The 23,308-nt window shown below is 40.3% G+C and overlaps 1 protein-coding gene across 1 annotated transcript in view; it reads right to left on the reverse strand.

Annotated features, from left to right (window-relative positions):
* ccdc12 (coiled-coil domain containing 12) overlaps positions 1-23,308 on the reverse strand; it is an 85,910-nt gene that overhangs the window by 6,965 nt on the left and 55,637 nt on the right. Inside the window, exons 2-4 of the mRNA XM_043687963.1 lie at positions 20,731-20,810; positions 8,039-8,118; positions 4,747-4,808 (exon numbers count right to left, since the gene is read on the reverse strand). Coding sequence (XP_043543898.1) covers positions 4,747-4,808; positions 8,039-8,118; positions 20,731-20,810 — 222 coding nt within the window. The remainder of the gene's footprint in view (positions 1-4,746; positions 4,809-8,038; positions 8,119-20,730; positions 20,811-23,308) is intronic.

A 23,308-nucleotide genomic window follows, 5' to 3' on the forward strand; every position in this document is an offset into this window, starting at 1 on the left:
GAGGTTTACCAGGATGTTTCCTGGTATGGTAGAAAGATCGTATGAGGAAAGGTTGAGGCACTTGGGGTTGTTTTCATTGGAGAAAGGAAGGTTTAGGGGTGACTTGATAGAGGTGTATAAGATGATTAGGGGTTTAGATAGGGTCGACAGTGAGAATCTTTTTCCACGTATGGAGTCAGCTATTATGAGGGGGCATAGCTTTAAATTAAGGGGGGGTAGGTATAGGACAGATGTTAGGGGTAGGTTCTTTACTCAGCGAGTCATGAGTTCATGGAATGCCCTGCCAGTAGCAGTGGTGGACTCTTCCTCTTTATGGGCATTTAAGCAGGCATTGGATAGGCATATGGAGGATAGTGGGCTAGTGTAGGTTAGGTGGGCTTGGATCTGCACAACATCAAGGGCCAAAGGGCCTGTACTGCGCTGTATTCTTCGATGTTCTAAAAAGAAGAATGTCATCTGCATAAAGGGTGATCTTATGTCCCCCTGATCCCATCTCCAGAGCAATTATGTTGGGGTCCCTCCAGATAAGCCTCTGCCTACGGCTCAATCACTAATGTAAACAGCAAGTGAAAGGGGGCACCCTTGTCAGCTGCCTCTACTAATATTAAAATTGTCAGACCGTATGCCATTAGTGAGAACTGCTGCCTTAGGGTGACTATATAATACTGGCACCCACTTGGCGAAGAGCCCTCCAAGACCAAACCGTTCCAGGACATAAAAGAGGTATGGCTACTCCACATGGTCAAACGCTTTCTCTGCATCCAGGGAGACTACCAAGTCCGGAATTGACCCTTGCTGACATACCTGGACCATATTCTGTACTCTTATAATGTTGCTGGATGACTTACAACCCTTAATAAAACCTGTCTGGTCCACCAGTGGAGGGCAAGACCTTGTCCTACCTCAACGCCAACATTTTTGACAAAATTTTGAAATCCACATTCAATAGCGGTGTGGGCCTGGATACCTGACACCTTAATCAAACTATCCACCTTGCCGCATTCAAAGACAATCCTAGGATCACCTGGTGGGTTTATTCCTTGGAAACTAGTGGTAGAAGAGCTAGATGGAAATGGATTTAAGTGACTTTAAATTAGGATGTGGAGGAGCCAGTGTTGGACTGGGGTGGACAAAGTTAAAAATCACACAACACCAGGTGCCTGATAAAGGAGCAGTGCTCTGAAAGCTAGTGCTTCCAATTAAACCTGTTGGACTATAACCTGGTGTCGTGTGATTTTTAACTTTAAATTAGGACACATTACAGGAACCTTGCTCTCTACCTAAAGTTCAGAAAGGATGGTAATTGACAGAGGAAACAACAAATAGATTAACAACATTTCTAGGTCACTCTCCTGAGCAGGTATTCTGCAACAAGCAATTCCATAATATTCTCAAGTACCAACAATGTGATGAGGAATCAACTAGGTACCAGGTTCTTCGATGTAGACATGAGTAAGGAGGTACAATTTTTGTCCTGGGAAGAGCAATCATAATATGGTGGAACATCTCATTTTGAATTTTAATTGATGTGTTAAGAGTCTGTAACTCAGTTCTTAACTTTAAGAAAAGCCAGTTATGGAAGTATCAACTGAGCTGGATTAGGAAATGAGATTACTTTGATAAGCAATAGAAATCACTCATAATTCTCCTGATACCTTGAGGAATAAAACCTCTACCAATAAAGTGGTACAACTGTAGCTAGACAAGTCGAAGATCTGTTGAAAAGAAGAGGCCTGCAATGTTGCCATAAAGAGTAGTTACTTTGAAGATTGAGAGGTCTTTATTAATTTCTTCATGATTTTCGTTGACTTTGGAGAGATAAATTAGAACATGAGTAAATTAACAAGAAATACAGGAAACAGATTTTACAAATTTGGAAAAAGATGATTTGTAGGTGCTAGTGTTGAACTGGGGTATACAAAGGAAAGTGGAAGTAAATCAGGCAGGAAAAATTACAATAGGGAATAAGGAAATGGCAAAAAGTCTTGTCAATCTTCACAGCAGAAGATGTAAAGAACAAACTTTAAATTATAGGAAACCTTATGTTTAAGGAAATTAATTAATTAATATTAGTAAAATAGAAGTACTGGAGAAATTACCAGGATGAAAAACTGACAAATCCTCTAGATCTTGTGGCCTACATCATAGAATTGTAAAGAATATGGCTGCACATATGATCAATTTATCAGTTTTGATGTTCTAAAATTTTGTTAATTCTATAACAGATTTATGGATTGAAGAATAACAAGTGTAACCCCATTGTTCAAAGGAGGCGGCAAAGGGAAACTAGGGAACTATTTACTACTTAGTCTGACATTAGTAAAGTGAAAAATAATGGAATCTATTACTGTTGTTGTGACAACAGGGCATTTTAAAAACATCACTGTTAATAGAGTCAAGATTTTAAGTGGAAAATGAAGCCTGACAAATCGAGAAGAGGTGACTGGGTCTTTAGTGGAAGAGCCAACCAGAAGGGAAATCTACCTTAGCTCATCCTTACTCAACTAAACTGAGATCTGAAGAATAGTCATATTGAATTGGAAACCTTATCTGATCTTCTTTCTCCACAAATGCTGACAGATCTGCTGAGTTTCACCAGCACTCTTTTTTAATTTCAGTTCGCTAATATCTGCAGTATTTTGCTTTTAACCTACTCCCTGGGTTCTGTCAGGGCCATTTGATTCCTGACCTCATTACAGTCTTGTTCTGAACATGGATAAAAGAGCTGAATTCAAGAGGTGAAGTGAGGGTCACTTCCCTTGACACTTGATCAAATGTGGAACCAAAAATCCAAAGCAAAATTCAAGTAAATGGGAACCTTCCACTGATTTGAGTCATACCTAGCACAAAGGAAGATGATTGTTGTGATTGTTGAAGATCAAGCATTTCAGCTGAACAACTCTGTATAAGTTGCTTGGGGTAATATCCTAGGCTCAAATGCCTCCACTACTTCATCAATATCCATCCTCCAACATAAATCCCAAAGTAGAGATGTTTGCTGATGATTACAGTATTCAGTACAAGACAACGCCTCACACTGAAGAGTTCTTGTTCATGTGCTTTAAGATCTTGGTAATATTCAGGTTTGGACTGGAAAATGGTTACTAAGATGCTCACTCCGTAAGTGCAAAGCAATTGTGATCTCCAATCTCCAACAGAAGAGAATTTAACCATCTCCTCTTGAGGTTGGATGGCATTACTTTTGCTGAAAACTCCTAGGGTTACCATCGACTAGACACTTAACAGGAAAGAGGAATGAACAAACAAACAGGTACTCCAGATGGAGTCTGATTAAGGTTCTGTACAACTAATGCATAGTACCATACCTTTATTTTGTAACGTCCTTGATAGTACAAGTGTAATAAAAGAATGAGAAAAATATCAAACAGTTTAGCATATTCATTTGTTGGCACCATCAACCAATTTTATTTTTCCTTTTTTGTTTTAATCCTAAATTTCTCCTTCAATTGTTGCTGGAGAAGGCTGTCGGGTATTTGTTTCCAATGTCTACACTCAGCTATCTTTCAACCCTTTTGATTCCTTAACTTCTACACTGATCTAACCTATCGCATACCTTTCTGTCCATTGGACTGAACAACTTGTAACCAAATTCCTAGCTAGACCAAGGTGTGATATAAATGGAAATAAAACATGGGGAAAGATCACGGAAAGGGAGATCTGGGGCATCAAAAAGGTATATAAGTCATGGTAAATTGATTATAAGTGTTCGCGTAAGAAAGAAAAATGGAGAATTAATCGTGTTCAGAGTCAGCCTCAGTACCTGGGGCCAATGGGGTGGAGGATTAATTCTCGCAAAATAGGGAAAATACATAAAAGACCAGTGGCTTTGGGGATATTTCGGCTGGAAGAGGTTACAAAGATTAAGATGAGGAAAATTGAAAGAGATTATCTTTATTAAACAGTTTTTGAAAAGATTTTTTAAAAAATCATTCTAGGCAAAGATCATTTTTGACCAGACCACTTATTTTACATCTCTAGTTTCACCTGTGAAGATGTGGAGAGAACTTCTATTTGGACTGCTGTAATCCGTTTTGGGAAGGTGCTCCCATAAATTCACGTCTTTCCAGAATTATGTCCAAGCAATAATAACAGAATTATGATAAATGTGCAAGTGTAAAATGTGAAAGGAAATTTGAAGTTAGCAATAATAACAGAATTATGATAAATGTGCAAGTGTGAAATGTGAAAGGAAATTTGAAGTTGCTGTTGATTCATGCAATTGTTGGCCTTGAAGGGGTTGCATGTTTGGACAATGCTGCGAAAGCTTTCATGGCCCAAACTGAAATCATTCACTCATGAACCAATGCAGTTCCAACATTAGCTCTTCTTTACTAAGTCAAGTTTTCTTCAATGTAAGATTATAGTGTGTGTGCTTATATGTAATTAAGCCACGCACACCATCACTGAAGCATAATTCTATTCTCGCTTACTGGCCAAAGAAACACATTGTAAAAATAAATGCATTCTCATCAGTGCTACAATAAATGCTGATAACGAGCTCTGAGAATAATTTGAACATTCTGACTACTTTCCCAACTGAGACCAGCAAAGAATTAGACCTGCATCTGGGGCCTTCCTTTTACAAATAGTTAATTTACCACGCAACTATCAACAAATCAAGTACTGTCTTCTGTCATTAAACGTTTCTTAGCTGGACTGTTCAATATCAGTTTGTCATGACAGTGGGGGAAAAAAAAGCACCAGAGAACAAAGGACATTACATACCACTTCTTCAATGATTGGCTCAGGCTTCCCTGCTTCAAGTTGATCCTTCACCTTTTCGTCCACTGTTGATACAAACATAGCATGGACATCCATGAACAGATAAAGTCAACTCATTTATACAGTACCAAGTAACACTAGAAAGTCACACATTCATTTGCTTCTTGAAATTTCAGCAACAATCCTGCAAGACATCAATTCATCATCTGAAAGTCTTCTGTATCTTTTCTTATTAAACATGTGATAGCACTGGAAGACCATACACAGCAAGAAGGACCGCTATATTAAACTTATCAGCCCTAATGGGCTAGTGATCACCAAGAGAAACTCAGTTTTGGTTCCTCCACCTCCTAGCTCAGGTACACTGTCAACCAACTCTACAACATCAGACACTAGACAAACCTACACTGCACTGCCCAGCAACATATAAATCAGTGCCATTTACTCAAGTAAACATAAAGCCAGTAAAGCCACACTTTTCATTCCAGTCTAACTTAAAATGTCATTCTTCAGCAAAAAGGCAAGTGGCACAAGCTTTATCCTTTGCAAATAGCACTCTCCACCATGGCTAGGATTCAGCTAAGAAAGGTTGTGAAAACCTAAGGCTTTGACTATTTGTCACACCTCCTTTGGAAGAAGTCAGCCATTTTGCTATTATTTTGCTGCAGGACTGCAGGAATCACTGGTAAAGGTGGGATTTATTGTCCATTTCTGGTCACCCTGGAAAACAAGTTAAGCTTTCTCCTCAACCGTTGCATATGTTGTAGCAATGAAGGAAGTTGCATGGTCCCCGGAGCTATTATTGTAGGACACTGGGTGTCTAGGACTCCATGTATGGGGCACGTCTTCTTCAGCTCCTTTCCCACATTTTATCCACTCACCATTCTTATTCATACTAACTGAAGAGCCTACTAGAACACAGGCGAAAATAAACTTCTAAAGCCCACAGACATCTCTATTTCAGTACTCATTGTGATTTTGGATTCATTCTTTCCAACATCGGCCTGCTCAACAGTTTGGTGTATTTGTACTAGCATAACCATGGAATCTGCATCAGGCCACACCTCTACACATCATAGAGGTGACATGAGACATTAGCTATTACAGGGATATATCTTATTTGTAATGTGGTTCGTAAAGCAATAAACACTGATGTCAGGTGTAATTGAATTATTGCACACAGAACACATGCAATTTTACTTAATATACCTGATAATGGTTGGTTGGAAATTTAAGAATACTACCATTGAGATTAATCTCTTAAGACTTTGAGAACCCACTCATCATAGACTTCTCTAGCCTCTGGGACAGAAGGATCAGGTGCCAGATGAGCAGTCAGACCTGTCCCAGAGGTCTGTCCTAATATTTTAGAACAGATTGACGAAAAGTCATTCTGTTTTTCTTGTAAAGAATTGTTCTATTTAACTCACTCCCTCTACATAACAAACCCCACAATTTTAGATTAGATTCCCTACAGTGACCCTCATCATCCACACTGACCCTCCGCAGAGTAACCCACCCAGTCCCATTTCCCTCTGACTAATGCACCGAATACTATGGGCAATTATGGGCAATTTCCCATGGCCAATTCACCTGACCTGCATAAGCTGTGCAAGATGGCAGCTGGGGAGAAGGGCTGCATATGGGCTCTTGCCTGGGACTCATCCGCTTCCATCTGCTTTCATTTTTTTTTAACTTTGGCTTTTTTTCTTTCTTTGGTGGGTCAGTCAACGGCATTGAGAGTGGGTCGTGGACAGAGTGGTGGCAGCGGATTTGGCACCTCCCAGTGAGGCAGTGGCAACGGCAGCAAGGACATCCTCCCTGCACTGGGGCTGGCAGCAGTTGCAGCAGCAGCAAAGCTCCTCCAGCTGTCTGAGGCAATGGTGGCAGCAGCAGACTCTTCACGATGGTGGTGCCAACAAGATGACATCTTGGAGGAGGGCAACCAGAGCAGGACTCTTGCTGCTGTGAGACTCTTGACAAGGCGGTAGTTGCAGCAGAGCCAGTAGGGGCAACTGTAGGTCCAGCATGGGAATTGGCAGCAGAGTCGGTGAGATAGGCCAGCAGTGAAGAGGTTGCACGGGGAATGTCAGTTCATCCCTTCTCATTTAGGACCACAATGTTTTGGGTGGGGTAACCCATCCAGAATCATTGTGACAAACCTGTTTCTTTGACAATATTGTCAAATGCTAGATTGTCCTTGGTTTTTATCAGGGAGGTTCTAAACGACCCAAGGTTCCATCACGTCTGAAGTTCGAACGGTTCATTGGGGCCCTTTGGTTACCCCTAACAGATAATGTCTCCAGCCTAAGCCTTTCATGTCTTTAAAGAAAACGCAGTATAATCAAAGGGGGCTGGCCAGCTAACTATGTAGCTAGTCTGCATTTAGAGTTTTTTGGTTCGGTTGCAGCAGGGGATGTGTGAAAGGCTGCTGAATTCTCTCCTCTGACTTGAAACCTGTAAACTTTTTTGTGTCATTTTTTAATCTTTGTGTTAAGGGGTCTGTTTATGGAGATTGTTGCAAGTATCTTTGGAACAGCATCATTAAGTCAGGATAGTCTGTTGGGTTTGGATAGAATAAGTTATCCGGTATTCCATTTTCTGTTCTTTGTGTTTCATTCCGTAACTTTGTCAATAAATTCTGTTTGTTTAAAACTTGGCAGGTGTCCAGTTGATTCACTCCGAGAATATCGACTATACTTCTATCAAAAACAAATAGCAAAGTTACGATCTGGGCTACCTACTTAAAAATGTTTTGGGCGGTTAGGCCTGGTCCATACCACACAATGAATTAATGGCCACGGGACAAGGACCAGTTGTAATATCCTCGACAATGTTATCAAACTATTACATTTCTCTGAAACATATGAATCAATAATGTATGGAACATCTTTAATTTAATTTCTTATTACTTCATCTGAAATAGTTCTTAACTGCAGAGTCAACCCTGACCAACATTGCTTTAATGTTACATACTGGTGCAAAAGCTGGGCAAGAGGTAGAGATTTTAAAGTATTTGGTAGAAGGATAAGAAGGTAGGTGAGCAGTATATGACAGGGTGGTAGGGGTTTGGAGAATATTCCTGAGACGTCAGTCAAGGCAGAAACATCCACTGAATTTAGAAAAAGCACTTGGATTTACATTTGAGCTGCAGTACTCTATAGGTCAAGAACTAGAAAGCAGGATTAAACTGGATCGCTTTTCAGGTTGACACAGATACAGTGAAGCAATGAGCTTCCTTCTGTACCCTCCATCTTTCCATGAGAGGTATTTCAGCAGCCACAGATTTACTAACCTGAAGCTGGCTTGGCATTGGGCACTTGTCGTTCTTTCAGTTCTCTATCTTCTGGGACATAGTTGCGGAGTTTTAATTCTCTAGAAGAAAAAAGAAATTCTTACAACTTTTATTCTTCAAAAAAAATTACCAATCATATTTTTTTTTTATTTCCTCTTCATAAGTGTTCTGACAATCCCAACAAGAATATATTCTTTGCCTCTGCCATCCTCAGTGCTTCTCCCACAAGCTGTTTATCCACAAATTTGAATTTGTGTGACTGCTGCCTTTTCAAGGATCCTTAACTACAAGATTTCTTTTTAATACTGATTTATCAGCTAGGAGAGAGCGCGTTAATAATCAACAAAACATGCCCTAACTCATGTTTGACGTGATGCGTGAGACCTCCTCAAGTCCAGAGTGAATGTTGAGGACTTGCATGACAATTCCATCCCAGCTGAATACCACTGTGCTGCTATCTCATGTGCATTTATTCTGCTGGTGGGATAGGGTGTATCCAGTGATAGCAACGCCTGGGACATGGTCTGTAAGGTACATCTTTGAGTATGACTATGTCAGGATGTTGCTTGACAACTCTGTGCAACAGTTCTCCCATTCCTGGTACAAGGCCTCAAAAGTTAGAAAGGAGTAATTTTCAGGATTGGTAGGGCTGTGTTTTCCAATGTTGATGGCAGGTGGTCAATACAATTTCATTTCTTTGTTTAGACTTTGTTGCAATTTGATACAACAGAGTGGCTTGCTAGATCATTTCAAAGTCAACCACATTGCTGAAGGTCTGAAGTCATGTAGGCCAGATTAGGTAAGGATTTTTTCCCCAATTGAGAATAGTTACATGGTTTTTATTTCTTACTTTCATAAATCAATTTTCTTTAACTTTTAGTGATCCATTATTGATTCCTCAAAGATTCCCAACCCTAAAGTCTATTACTATTTTTTGTTCTTTGACTGCATTCGTTTTTGATTGGATATGCTCCTTGTCCACTTTTGTCAATCATGGGTGGTTCATCCTTCTCAGAAAGTCCTCCTTTCTGACTAGAATAAATTTTGCCGGGTGTTAGAAAGCATCTGGTTAAATGTCTAGCACTGCACATCTCCTCACCTTGCACTTGGTCTATATTCCCAGCATGGTTTTAGATACTACTTTTTTCCATACCTCTATTACTGTCCTTAATTAAGTTCAGAACACTGGTTTGAAACCCAATTTGCTCTTCCTCAAAGTGAATTTGAAAGTCTACCATGTTGTGATTGCTGCCTTTTCAAGATCCGATCTAATCACACATTTCTGAATCTAAAATGGCCTGTTCCAGGGTAAGAAGTGCAATGTACTGCTCTAAGAAACAATCCCTGATGCAATCTACAAATTCACCTTCCATGTTACCCTTGCCCAACTAATTTATCCAGTCAATACACAGTTTAGAATCACCTCTGACAATTGTAGTGCCTTCTGAAACACGTCCATTACTTCCTGATTTATACTTTGGCGTACAGAGAGAGAACTCTTTGCGGGCCTGTATCCCATGGCTTCTTTCCCTTGCCATTCTTTTTTTCCACCCACATCACGGTCTAGTGCAGCTGTATCACTACTCATAATGGCATTGATACCTTCCTTTATTAACAAAGCTATCTCACTTCCTTTTCCTCTTTGCCTATTCTTCTGGAACATCGAATTCTCTTGAATATTGAGTTTTTAGTCTTAACCCGTCCAATAACGACCTTTCTTTCATAGCTATTTAGTCATATTCATTTTTTCTATTTGGACCATCAACTCGTCTACCTTGTTATTCTGCATGCAGTTACATAAAAAGCTTTGGCATTTTGCTATTATTGCTTTCTGATTTCTAATTTCCACTACACTCTTCTATATGTATATTTCATAGAATGCCTGCAGAGTGGAAACAGGACATTTGGCCCAACAAGTCTACACCAACCCTTGAAGAGTATCCCACCCAGACCCATTCCCCTACCCCAATTACTCTAAATTTCCTTTAATTACTGCACCTAACCTACACATCCCTGAACACTATGGGCAATTTTACTTGGCCAATTCACCTAACCTGCACATCTTTGGACTGTGGGAGGAAACCAGAGCCCGAGTAAATGTAGAGAGAGAGAGAATGTGCAAACTCCACACAGTCGCCCAAGGCTGGAATTGAACCCAAGTCCCTGGTGCTGTGAGGCAGCAGTGCTAACCACTAAGCCACGATGCCGCCCTATATCTACCACTTTCCCTGCATTTCTGGTCTCCGTTTTTAAAATTTATTTAAACTTCCTTTCAATTGGACCTCTCACCTAGGAAGTAGGGATAGAAACAGAGCTAGAAAATCAACCAACATCATTGACCTAAAGGTAAACTAAACAATAAAATGTAGCAAAGTACCAGCAACATCTGTTTGCACGAGAGGGAAGCGAAAGAGAGACAGAGACAGAGGGAGAGAGAGAAACCCCATCAAACAAGTAGTATAGTCAGGTAGCCGATAGGTCCCTGTATCAATGCAGTCAGCTGAGTGGGGATCCTTCATGAGTGCTGTCACATGAGGTACTGAGGCTTTTGGCTTTCATGCATGTCAGAAGGCCGTCATCTTGGCCAGTCTGTATCACATCAGACCAGTAAGTTAGCCCACACCCAGAATGGGCAAAGGAAAAGTGTCCATTCAATGCTTGCCCAGTAGACCACTTGTGGTGCAGTGACACTGTCCCTATCCCTGGACTGAGAGGCCCGAGTTCAAGTCTCACCGATCCAAAGGTGTTTTGTAACTTCTCTGAACAGGTTGATTACAAAAAAAAGATTTAAAAAAAAACACAAAGCACATATAGTGGAGGTTTTCATAGTGTAACTCTGCAATGAATAAAGAATAACAGTTTTCTTCTTTTTTATTATCCTCTATTTCTGAAATATCAGGTTAGTCGCTGAAGTAAAGTCAAAGTCAAAACCACCTGGAGGCCATCCCTACATGCGAATCTTGACAAGGTTACTAGAATATCCAGTGGACAAGGACAATACAGCTACATCTGATACTTTTCTCATCTAACATCCACCTCTCACGTGCACACACTTCCTAGCTATGATCATTTGATAGTGATTGAGAATGAATTCCTGGTATTTATTCTCTTCCTTCCTGAGCACAATCACACAAAGAGCACTGAAGCATTCCTGTCATTACAACACTTGAACGTCACAGTGCACAGGTGCTGTCTCTGTCTTGCAGAATATCTGCCACTTGAGGGCAGCAAATATCACATCAATCACTCCAAATGGCATTCTAGAAAGTTTTTGAAACATACAAGCAACTGAAAGGATAGCTTAGTATTTTAAATTTCTAGCTCAGTAACTCTGGTGATGCAGCTAATTTGCTAAAATAATAAATGATATAATGGGATGGATTAAGAGTATTGCCAAAGATTTCTATCAAATATCAGAGGGGAAGTAGCTGCAAAGGACACTTACCCTGAGCATTGGCTGCAAGATTCAAATCGATACATTGCAAGTAACTACCTAGAATACAGGAGCAATGAAGAGGGTAAGAGGTGTTCACACACAGAAATGCTGAAGTTTTGAGAAGACAAACTTGAGGCTGCAGTAAACAGATGCAATACAAAAGGGTGCAAAGCTAAGGTTCCTGAGGGACGGGTAATGTCAGTTGCACTTATTTGAGATGTTTGTGGGAAAAATTTTGTTCACAAGGGTGTGTCATAGAGATGAAAGCCAAATATAAGAACACAGGTTGGTAAGAGGTTTGCTCATAGCTAGTGAACCAGTCTTTTAGCATACTCTGGGAATACTAAACAAAGTAATGTTTTCTGGGGGAAATTTTGGCAAACGAAATTTCGTTATGGCAAGCACTGGGTAATGCAACATTTTAAATAAATACAAAGCTCATTAGAGAGGGGTCAGTTTAAGGCAAGACAGATGACAGAATGAAAACATAGGGAGGCCAGATTGGTCTGAATAGATTGATCAATTAATCTCTGGATCATAATATAGGTAAATAGTGTACTCCCAACCCCTCTAACAAATCATGCAGCATAGGATAATTAAAAACTTTTCAAAGTTAATGATGTTTGAATGCAAGATTTTTGATGTGTAATGTTCACTTTGTTTGTCTCTCTACACTTAATGCCTGGTCTGTTCAGTGTCTCCAACATTGTAAGTTATCAGATTTCAGCTTCCACACTGTTTTTGTCTAAGTATCTGGTTGGCAATGAGGCCCGATCAGAGGAGAATCTTTTATTTTTAGATTGCCATCTATACTGGAAGCTAAAGTGGTTCGTTGGATTTTTGTTACCCAAGACCTTCAACTTTCATCACAATGTTTCACAGTTTCACAATGTGCCTTTCCAAGGGAGCCACTCTAAGCTCCAAGCTGTTCAGTAGGGGCCATCAGCATTCCTCACTCTAGAGAATGTCACAACCTCAGTTGGTACACATTTCAGGAAGAGGTGGTGGACTGCTGTTGGGATCACACAACATAAAAGAAAGAATAACACCATTTCAATTAATACAGGTCTATGTCTCTTGGTCTCTAATATCAGATCTTTTCTTGGTATCCTGGTCAATATCTATCCATTAACTAACATCATTAAACTGACTTTCACAAAACTGATGATGGAAGCCTGTACTGCATAAAAGAGCTTACATTTCATGCAACAATGACTATACTTATTTTGAGTTGAGGGGCCAAACATGGCCTTACTTTAAAAAGTCAATTAAAAGCCTAGGGAAGTGATTGCTGGGCCCATTGCTGAGATATTTGTAACATCAATAGTCACAGGTGAGGTGCCAGTGGACTGGAGGTGAGCTAACGTGGTACCACTACTTAAGCAAGGTGGTAAGAAAAAGGCAGGGAACTATAGACCGGTGAGTCTGATGTCGGTGGTGGGCAAGTTGTTAGAGAGAATCCTGGTGGACAGGACATATACATATTTGGAAAGGCAAGGTCTGATTAGAGACAGTCAACATGACTTTGTGTGTGGGATATCATGTCTCACGAAATTTGAGTTTTTTGAAGAAGTAACAAAGAGGATTGATGAGGGCAGAGCGGTAGACGTGATCTATATGGACTTCAGTGGCATTTGATAGGGTTTTCCATGGGTGGCTGGTTAGCAAGGTTAGATCTCATGGATTACAGGGAGAACGAGCCATTTTGATACAGAACTGGCTTGAAGGCAGAAAACAGAACATGGTGGTGAAGGGTTGTTTTTCAGACTGGATGCCACAAGGATCGGTGCTGGGTCCTCTACTTTTTGTCATTTATATAAATGATTTTGATGTGAGCATAAGAGGTATAGTTAGTAAGCTTGCAGGTGATACCAAAATTGGAGGTGTACTGGACAGCAAAGGTTACCTCAGAAAACAACGGGTTCTTGATCAGATGGGCCAATGGGCTTAGGAAAGGCAGACAGTGTTTAATTTAGATAAATGCGAGGTGCTGCATGTTGGAAAAGAAATCAGAGCAGGACTTATACACTTAATGGTAAGGTCCTAGAAAGTGTTGCTGAACAAAGAGATCTTGGAATGCAGGTTCATAGCTCCTTGAAAGTGGAGTCACAGATAGATAGGATAGTGAAGAAGGCGTTTGGTATGCTTTCCTTTATTGGTCAGAGTATTGAGTACAGGAGTTGGGAGGTCATGTTGCAGCTGTACAGGACATTGGTTAGGCCACTGTTGGAATATTGCGTGCAATTCTGGTCTCCTTCCTATCGGAAAGATGTTGTGAAACTTGAAAGGGTTCAGAAAAGATTTACAAGGATGTTGCCAGAGTTGGAGGATTTGAATGAGAGGGAGAAGCTGAAGAGGCTGAGGCTATTTTCCCTGGAGCATTGGAGGCTGAGGGGTGACCTTATAGAGGCTTTTAAAATCATGAGGGGCATGGATAGAATAAATAGGCAAAATCTTTCCCCTGGGGTGGGAAAGTCCAAGACTAGATGGCATACATTTCGGGTGAGAGAGGAAAGATATAAAAGGGACCTCATGGGCAACTTTTTCACACAGAGGGTGATACGTGTACGGAATGAGCTGCCAGAGGAAGTGGTGGAGGCTGGTACAATTGCAACATTTAAAAGGCATTTGGATGGGTATATGAATAGGAAGGGTTTGGAAGAATATGGGCCGGGTGCTGGCAGGTGGGACTAGATTGGGTTGGGATATCTGGTCGGCATGGACGGGTTGGACTGAAGGGTCTGTTTCCATGCTGTACATCTCTACGACTCTATATAAAAGGGACCTAAGGGCAACTTTTTCATGCTGAGGGTGGTGCATGCATGGAATGAGCTGCCAGAGGAAGTGGTGGAGGCTGGGACAATTAGAAATTTTAAAAGGCATCTGGTTGGGGGTATGAAAATGAAAGGTTTAGAGGAATATGGGCCAAGTGCTGGCAAATGGGACTAGATTAGGTTAGGATATCTGGTCGGTATAGACAAGTTGGACCGAAGGATCTGTTTCCGTGCTGTACATCTCTATGAAAATACTGTGGGTCCTGAAAATCTGAAACAAACACAGAATGCTTGAGAAACTTAGCACATCTGGCTACATCTGTGGAAACAGAAACAGAGTTAACTTTCAAATCCAGTATGAATCTTATTCAGAATCACATTGTGAGGTGCAAATACAATGTACACATAAATCCCTGCTTCACCTCAGAAGTGTGGGGCCTTGGACAATGAGGAGGCCTCCTGCATTCATATGGAAAGGTACAAAGGGAAGAGATGGAATATCTGGTTCGATTAAGGAGTGGACCAGGGTTTTGTGGAGGGATCAGTCTTTTCAGAGTATCAAAGATTATCAAGTGTATGCAGGAATGTCAAGTTGAGTTTAAAATCAAATTAGCCATGATCTTATTGAATGACAGAGCAGGCTCAAATGGTTGGGTGGCCTTAGATTAGATTTTCCTACAGCGTGGAAACAGGCCCTTCAGCCCAACCAGTCCACACCGACCCTCCGAAGAGTAACCCACCCAGACCCATTGCCCTCTGACTCATGCACCTAATACTATGGCCAATTCAGCTAACCTGCACATCTTTGGATTGTGGAGGGAAACTGGAGCACCCGGAGGAAACCCGGAGGACACGAGGAGAATGTGCAAACTCCACACAGACAGTCACTCGAGGCTGGAATCGAACCTGGGACCCTGGTACTGTGAGGCAGCAGTGCTAACCACTGCGCCCCAAATGTTCATGTGTTCTTTGGAATGCTGATAGGACGATATGTTTAAAGCAGTTAGCACTCAGAAAGGTTAACTAACATTACAAGATAAGCTCTGCCCATCAGGTTCCTGTGAGGAGCTAATCATTGCATACCTGTGTTCAAACCACTATGTTCCATGCAGCTAAACAGTACTGTGTAATTATTCTCAAGTCTACCTTAAAGTCTCACAAGATACAATATATCAGTGTTACATGAGTGTAACTAGCTCAATGCCATGTAATAAACATACTCTGTTCAACAAGACTCTCGTTCTGCCAAAGACTTCATCTGGGCATTGTTCAAGGAACTGTGAACCTGCACTCCAAGGTCTCTTTGTTCAGCAACACTTCCCAGGACCTTTCCCACCTGGCAAATGGGACTAGATTAGTTGGACTGAAGGTCTGACTCCTTGTTGTACATCTCGATGACTCTGTTATTTCTCTCTGTATAATAATCTAAGTATTGCTGCATTAGATAAAATAACCCTCAGATATAAATCAACATCACAGCAGCAGGGACCTTGTATTAAAATAAACACCATATCTCTGACAGATATTTAAAAAACCATTGAAGACCGATGGCAAAGCATCAATGAATTCTGAAAATTCAGACAACCAGCAGTATCAGTTTCTGAGACTATCGTCAGCATTCAGAGCATTCGGTAAGGTATCGACCAGTCAGAAGAGAAAGCCAGTTTCTTTTTGACTGAAATCTCTTTGAAGATACAAGTAATATCTAAGGGTCAATTCACTTGAAATAAAAGGGCTGAAGTTACAAATATGAGCTAACTAAAGGTTACAAATGTGTGCTAACAGTGAATATTTTACTCCTGTCTCACATAAAAATTCAATAGCCACTGCTTCATTTTTTTTAAAAGAAAAGCAACTAATTATCTAGTGCTCCAATAAGAAATACAGCTTTAAAAATACCAGGAAGCCATCTTTACACTAACCTCAATTTTTTTTCACATTGGTGCCAAAATATACAAGTCAAAAATGATGTCTCCTTATTTGGCATGATTGCAGTACGCAGGCAAAAAAGCTTCAGACACAATCCTAAACTAAAAGCCTGCAGTTCTCAAACCAACATTTTGAAGGGACCAAGACCAACAGGGGACAATGAAGGGAAACTGAAACAAAAGAAAGGAATGATAAAAGAGTAGCAATAAAAATTTTAAAAATTACACTGCACTTTATTCTTAAAAAATGCATACATCTTGCAAAGAGAAATGGAAGATAAACAATTATGAATTGAGGATCCAGGGACATATTTGTTGAACCATAACTATTCAAACAGTATACATTTCTATTTTGCAGAACAGCAGACAAATATATTTCTCAGCCCATTCTCCTCCCTTCTCTCCATAATCTTTGATCCCCTTACTAATTGAGAACCTATCTACCTCTGTCTTCAATACCATCAGAGACTTGGCCTCCACAGTTTTCTGGCAAGGATTTCCACAGATTGTCAAGTCATACAGCACGGAATCAGACCCCTCAGTCCAACTTGCCCCCACTGAGCAGGCATCCCAATCTGATCTAATTCCATTTGCCAGCATTTGGTCCATGTCCCTCCAAACCCTTCCTATTCATATACCCATCCAGATGCCTTTTAAATGTTCTAATTGTACCAGCCTCCACTACTTCCTCTGGCAGCTCATTCCATATATGCACCACCCTCTGCATGAAAAAGTTACTTCTTAAAATCTTTTTCCCCCTCTCACCTGAAAACCTTTAGCTTTGGATGCCCCACCCTATGAAAAAGATCTTGGCTATTTAACCTACCCAAGCTCCTCATGATTTTATAAACCTCTTTAAGCTCACCCCTCAGACTCTGATGCTCCAAGAAAAAATGCCCCAGCCTATTCGGCCTCTCCCTGTAACTCAAACCTTCCAGTCCTGGCAACAGCCTTGTAAATCTTTTGCGCACCCTCTTAAGTTTAACAACATCCTACCCCAGAAGGGCAACAGTTTTCCAAAAGTGTTCTGTACAGTTGCAGCATGATGCCCAACCCCTATACTCAATGTTCTGACCAAAGAAGGTAAGCGTACCAAATCCTTCTTCACACCCTCGGAGAAAGTGAGGACTACAGATGCTGGAGATCAGTCGAAAAGTGTCACACACTCTCATGAATAACACTGTCTTTTAATCAGGTTCAACTATAAGCGGTCTGTGCTGCTTTGACACTGCTTCGAACAGCTGAATTAACTATCAAGAGCCTACTGCTAATTCAAGGCGGCTGTGGTGTCAAGGATGTCCAATTATTAGATTTTGAAGATTCATTTGCTATTGGAAACCAATGAAATAATTTGTCTGCACCCATGAAAGCAATAGTATCTTCCAGTCTCAGTCATGAGGCATTATCACAGATTAAAGTAATTCATTGCAAGAGGTATAAGTTTATTCTTGGGTTCAGTAAGCATTCTTCTGAGACTTATAAAGTTGTTGAATTAAGTTGGGTTGATTGTCGTTATTTGGCTTCTGAGATGGTTGAGGTTCACAAACATACTATAGAGAAGGTGGAGCAATCATTGTCAGACTTTGAGATAATCTGAGATAGCGAGACCGCATAATGTGATCACGGCAGATTTCAAAGCTAGAATTAACTGCTTAGCTCAGTTAATAACAATTATAAGTCAAAAGGTGTGGCGGTGGAAAAGCACAGCCAGTCAGGCAACATCCAAGAAACAGGAGAATGAACATTTCAGTGCCTTGCTGCCCCCCCCCCCCAATTCTTGATGAAGAGCTTATGCGCGAAACCTCATCTCTAGCTCCTCGGATGCTTCCTGACCAGCTGCGCTTTTCCAGCGCCACACTTTTTGACTGATCTTGAGCATCTGCAGCCCTCACTTTCTTGTAATAATAATCATAATGCAGGTGTCAAAAATTTATGATTTGAAATGCATTCCAGGACTTGAGCATACTATGTCAACAGACTTTCCACATTATTGGAGATGTCTTTCTTCAAACAAGACATGAAACCAAGATCCCATTTGTCACTTTTGTTTAAAACTGCACTCTCCATAGATTGGAAGCTATCCTGGCATCCAAGTCACCACTATACACTCAAATAACATGATCAAAAACAGATATGCTGTTCAGCTATCTCATTTGCAGTTTGTGGTACGTTTTGGTCCAAAATGCCCTGCATTATAAAAAAACAGAATTGCAAGTACTTTGAAAGGCTGTACCGAGATGTGGTTTGAGCACACAATCTTATTTCTTTGGTTCCAAACATTTTGGGATCCACTGGGGTAGGGAATGGTTCAATAATAAGCGCAAGTTCTTCATGTTTTTATCAATGAATGGAAGTCAGCCAAAACCCACAGGGGAAAATTTGAAAGGGCAGGAGACAACAGCCTTTTTCCAAATGTCCTTCTCCTGACTGAGAAAGAGCACTTAAAAAATCTTGCAATAGACATTCTACTCAAAAAAATTGAAGGTATTTAACAAAATTGCTTTAATAAAACATACAATACAGATTTAATCAGAAATTTAGCTCGTAGAAACCAATACACTGAGATTTAGAAATCCCTCAACAGTGAAAAATTGGAAGCAGCTGCAAGCCTCCAGGTGTCATTAAATAGCATACTATTTGCCTGGGAAAAGTCAGCTGTGGTCTGATCATTGTGAACTCTACACATTTCTAAACAGTGATGTTTCAACATGCTATTCCTTCCCTCCCAAAGTAGACTTAATAGACAAAAGATAGGCCATTGTTTTGGGTAGACACTCACTACTAACTGATTAATTCACACCTTTACTAGTCTTTTATCTATCCAAGCTTGTAGGCAGGCTCTGAGTCATGAGGTTACACTTTCAAACCCCACCCAGTGAGCACAGAATCTAATCAGCACTGTGCTCAGTGACAGCCACGTCACCAATGATACAAATTGTTCCAATGAGACTTTAAATCTAGATCCTGCTTGCCTGTACCTGTATTGACTTGGCATCATAGATCCCATGGCACGCTACCAAAGAGGAGGAACAATGTTCATCCCTCAACTATCACCACGTCAACAGGAGGCTCACTGCTGTTATGAGATTTGATAGGGAGGTGCCGGTGTTGGACTGGAATGGACACAGTTAAAAATCACACAATCCCAGGTTATATCCTGGTGTTGTGAGATTTTTAACATTATGAGATTTGTCATCCCAAAAAGGATTGTCACATTTGTAGAACTGTCACCATAAGTGCTTCAAAAGTCAGAAGTCACATGACACCAGGTTATAGTCCAACAGGTTTATTTGAAATCACAAGCTTTCTGAGCGCTGCTCCTTTGTCAGATGAAGTTGCACTTATTATTGCACCATTCACCTGACGAAGGGACAATGCTCCAAAAGCTTGTGATTTCAAATAAACCTGCTGGACTATAACCTGGTGTCAAGTGTCTTCTGACCTTGTCCACCTCGGTCCAGCACCAGCACCTCCACATGCGCTTCCAAAGTAGTTAACAATTCTCTGCAAGTGCAATAAACTTTGGAAAGATTCAGGGAAGTTTGTGAGGATGCTACAAAAGTCTTCTTCAACAGATCCTATTATATTATATTTCAGCTGTACAAGCAGTCATCTGCTAGTACAGAACTTGAATATTATTGAAAAAAGTTTGTTTTCTCAAAGTTTTTCACCTTGCACTCATTAGGATAATTCACAAGGATACCAACTTAGCAAAAGAAGCATTTCTGTTGGTTATACTCATTCTCTGTATATTGCTTATATTCTATTCTTACTTCAGAGTTCTAATACTTTTAGTTTCCACTTAGTTCCTTCCTGCTGTACTTTTTGCCAAACTGTAATCTCTTTCAAAAAATACTTAAAATGGGATTGAGGTTTTAAAAAATGTTTCATCTATTTGAAATGTACCAAGAGTTTTAACTGTAGTTAACTCATTTCAAATAAGATTTTAATTTCAGCAGAAATCCACTGTTTGTAGTATCAGTTCCTACTCAGAGGCAACTATGCTTTACCTAAATTGCTCAGTTAACCCAGCAAGTCATTGACCCACAAAGTGAGGGAAGATCATTGTAATCAAGCCAACCTTGTCCCAAGATAGCTTTGCTTTAATTCATAGGATATGAGCTTAATATTTATTATGCATCTGTGCCTGCCCTCGAGGAGATGGTGGTGGGTTGGCTTCTTGAACTGCTGTGGCCACTTGGCCACATTTAATAAGTGAGCAGATTAATTTTTAAATTGTTAAATTCCCATCACCTCCCCATCACTCCCAAAGGCTCTGACACTGTTGTTTCATTATGGCTCCACAACCCAAAGCAGTTCTCTGACACTGTGGACAAGAATGAAGCACAACAATAAGTAGTGCTGAATGGTAAGTATAAAGTATACTCAATGTTCTAATCTTTATGATCTCAAGATTCTCCACCCTGATGAGTCTAATAGTCACACAAAGCCAACTGGCGTCTGTGGAACTGCAACATCATACAAGTTAGTGTGAAAAACAAGGGAAAGTTTGGGTAAAAATGTTAAGACAGTCAGTAAATGCAATCTGCTCACCGGTGCTTCACCTCCTCATTCGTATCCTTGTCTTCTCTGAGCTGTTTATTTTCTGGCTCTCCTTCATCTTGGTTTCGGTTCTAGAGATCAAAAAGTAAAGAGTAAATTGATTCCCTTTGCCTGCAGTGCACTACTGTTCTCACATTAAGTCAAATAGTACAGGAACAGTTCAACTCATCCATGTCAACCAAGTTTCCCAAAATAAACTAGCATTTAATGTGCAACCAGATTGCAGTTCATTCAATTCTCCAAATAGAATTCACATAATCGAGGTGAAAAATGCATCACTTTGTACCGGAGTAATTTATTGATTCTAAATTACATGTTGGAGCTATCAGAAAAGCATTTTAACCTTTTTAAAACCTGCTCAGTCCAGTCTTTAAAATATAAATCATTGTTATTGGTGTTAGACTTCACATGGCAAATGTGGCCTCATGAAAAATGATGACCCAACTAACATGCTGTAGCACACACAATGTTGATGGTCCCATACCACGACAAAGATCAGCTGCTGCACAAGGAGAGGAGACAGAACGAGAGGAGTAACAAAGTTGAATGACCAGGAATGTCTATTTAAATCCAAGATGAAACATTAGTGTGCAATAAACTTTGCTCAACTTCTCCTGTCAACTCCATTACATATTCTGGAAACTTTACATGTTGTCCTCGCTTCACTCTGGCCTGTGTCTGGTCTCCCACAGCTCTCTCTTTGAAGTAAGCTCACCAAGCTCCTGTTCCTTCATACCCACATTCTTTTCTTTCTCTTCCATTCTCCCTCAAAATTGTTTGACCTTCCTTCTTTCCATGCCATTCTTCTGAGGTCAAGTATCCCTCATACTCCAGTTTCTGGTTTCTTGCTCCCTTTCTTCCAGCACGCATTGTATTGGACATGCAATATAGCCTGTTCCTTAATAGCCAACACATTAAACTAAAGATTTACTTCTATTTAGGAATGAATGACTGAATGATATTGGAAACGTACATGACATTTTCTTTGGTCAAAAAATATGCAAGTCACCAGTAAAATAAATATATGGGCTGAAGAACTTCTGTTTTAAATGAAGGACAGGGAGCAAAAGAAAAACTTTACAATAACTTTTTCAAATCCTGGGTAGAGTCAATGTTAATGCAGAGACATTTACAGACTCTGACATGATACACTGTATATTCTTGTTCCTTTCCTTGAATGTATCCCATAAACATTCAAAGGCATGACCATTTATGCTAACAATTAATATTCTGAGGTGCTGGTTCTGACATAAATATGAACTGTGCTTTCACTTCCCTGAATAGCCTACAGGCAATCAAAGACAACTCAAATCTTCCAAATGCAAAAGCATGTCCTAGCTTGTCTCTCATACTTGCTAAAAACAAGTACAACTCAAATGCATTCACAAAGTAAATTAGCTCCCCACCTACATTTTGAAATGTTTGAGCAAAGAGCCAAACTCTTTCAACCTCAGCAGGTGTTAACTATCATCCACCCGGTTTCCATGTCAGGTATGCTAATAGCTGTGACACAGCCATTTGCTTCCCTCTCCACATTTTGCATACAATCTGGGAGGCAGTGTGAGACCCAAAGTTAACATATCAGAGTCACAGAAGTGTGAGGGTGCGGAAGACAGCTACTCATCCTGTCTTGCCTGCATTGCTTTATTAAACAAGCATCATTACTTATACAAAATTCTGCTTTTTCCTATAATCAATAATAGAATGTATTGAAATAATCATCCAATGGCTCTTGAATGCCTCAACTGAACAACATAGTGGACATAATGTAAACTCAATAATATAATGATCAACTTGATCTCAACAATGGCAACATGAACTTTCAACCTATATCCTCAATTTTGGAGAATACGGAATAGGACAATTACACCATCCTTCCAAACCAATTTGCATCTGCAGGCAGGTTTGTGAGCGCTTCGAGTGTAAAGTCTAGTTGTTAAAAGTCTTTCACTGACATGGAGAGGCATAGAACAGGAGCAGCTAATTAAGTATTCCAAATAGTAAAAAACACTCAAATCTATGTAAAGTTCACAAGCCTGCAGATTAAAAATCCTTTCTCTCACACTAAATTTTAGATGTTAAACTGACTTTCAGGGAGAGTTACTCAATGATCAATTGAAAATTTCAAAAAGGAACTCATTTAAAAAATGTAGAAAGAAAGGAAACTGAGGGTTCAAAGCATGGGTTTGACATTTTTTTGAATGGGAGGTAGAGGAAGGAAATTATCACTTGTTAAAGTGGGAAGTTATATGGAGATACAGAAGCAATGTTCGCAATATAATCAAATGCTGAAAAATGTGTTGCTGAAAAAGCGCAGCAGGTCAGGCAGCATCCAAGGAGCAGGAGAATCGACGTTTCGGGCATAAGCTCTTCTTCAGGAATGAGGAAGGTGTGCCAAGCAGGCAAGTAGGGAGGAGGGACTTGGGGGAGGGGCATTGGGAATGCGATAGATGGAAGGAAGTTAAGGTGAGGGTGATAGGCCGGAGAGGGTGTGGGGGCGGAGAGGTCAGGAAGAAGATTGCAGGTCAAGAAGGTGGTGCTGAGTCCGAGGGTTGGGACTGAGATAAGG

Source organism: Chiloscyllium plagiosum, chromosome 4 (genome assembly GCF_004010195.1).
Source record: "Chiloscyllium plagiosum isolate BGI_BamShark_2017 chromosome 4, ASM401019v2, whole genome shotgun sequence".
Lineage (NCBI taxonomy): Eukaryota > Metazoa > Chordata > Chondrichthyes > Orectolobiformes > Hemiscylliidae > Chiloscyllium > Chiloscyllium plagiosum.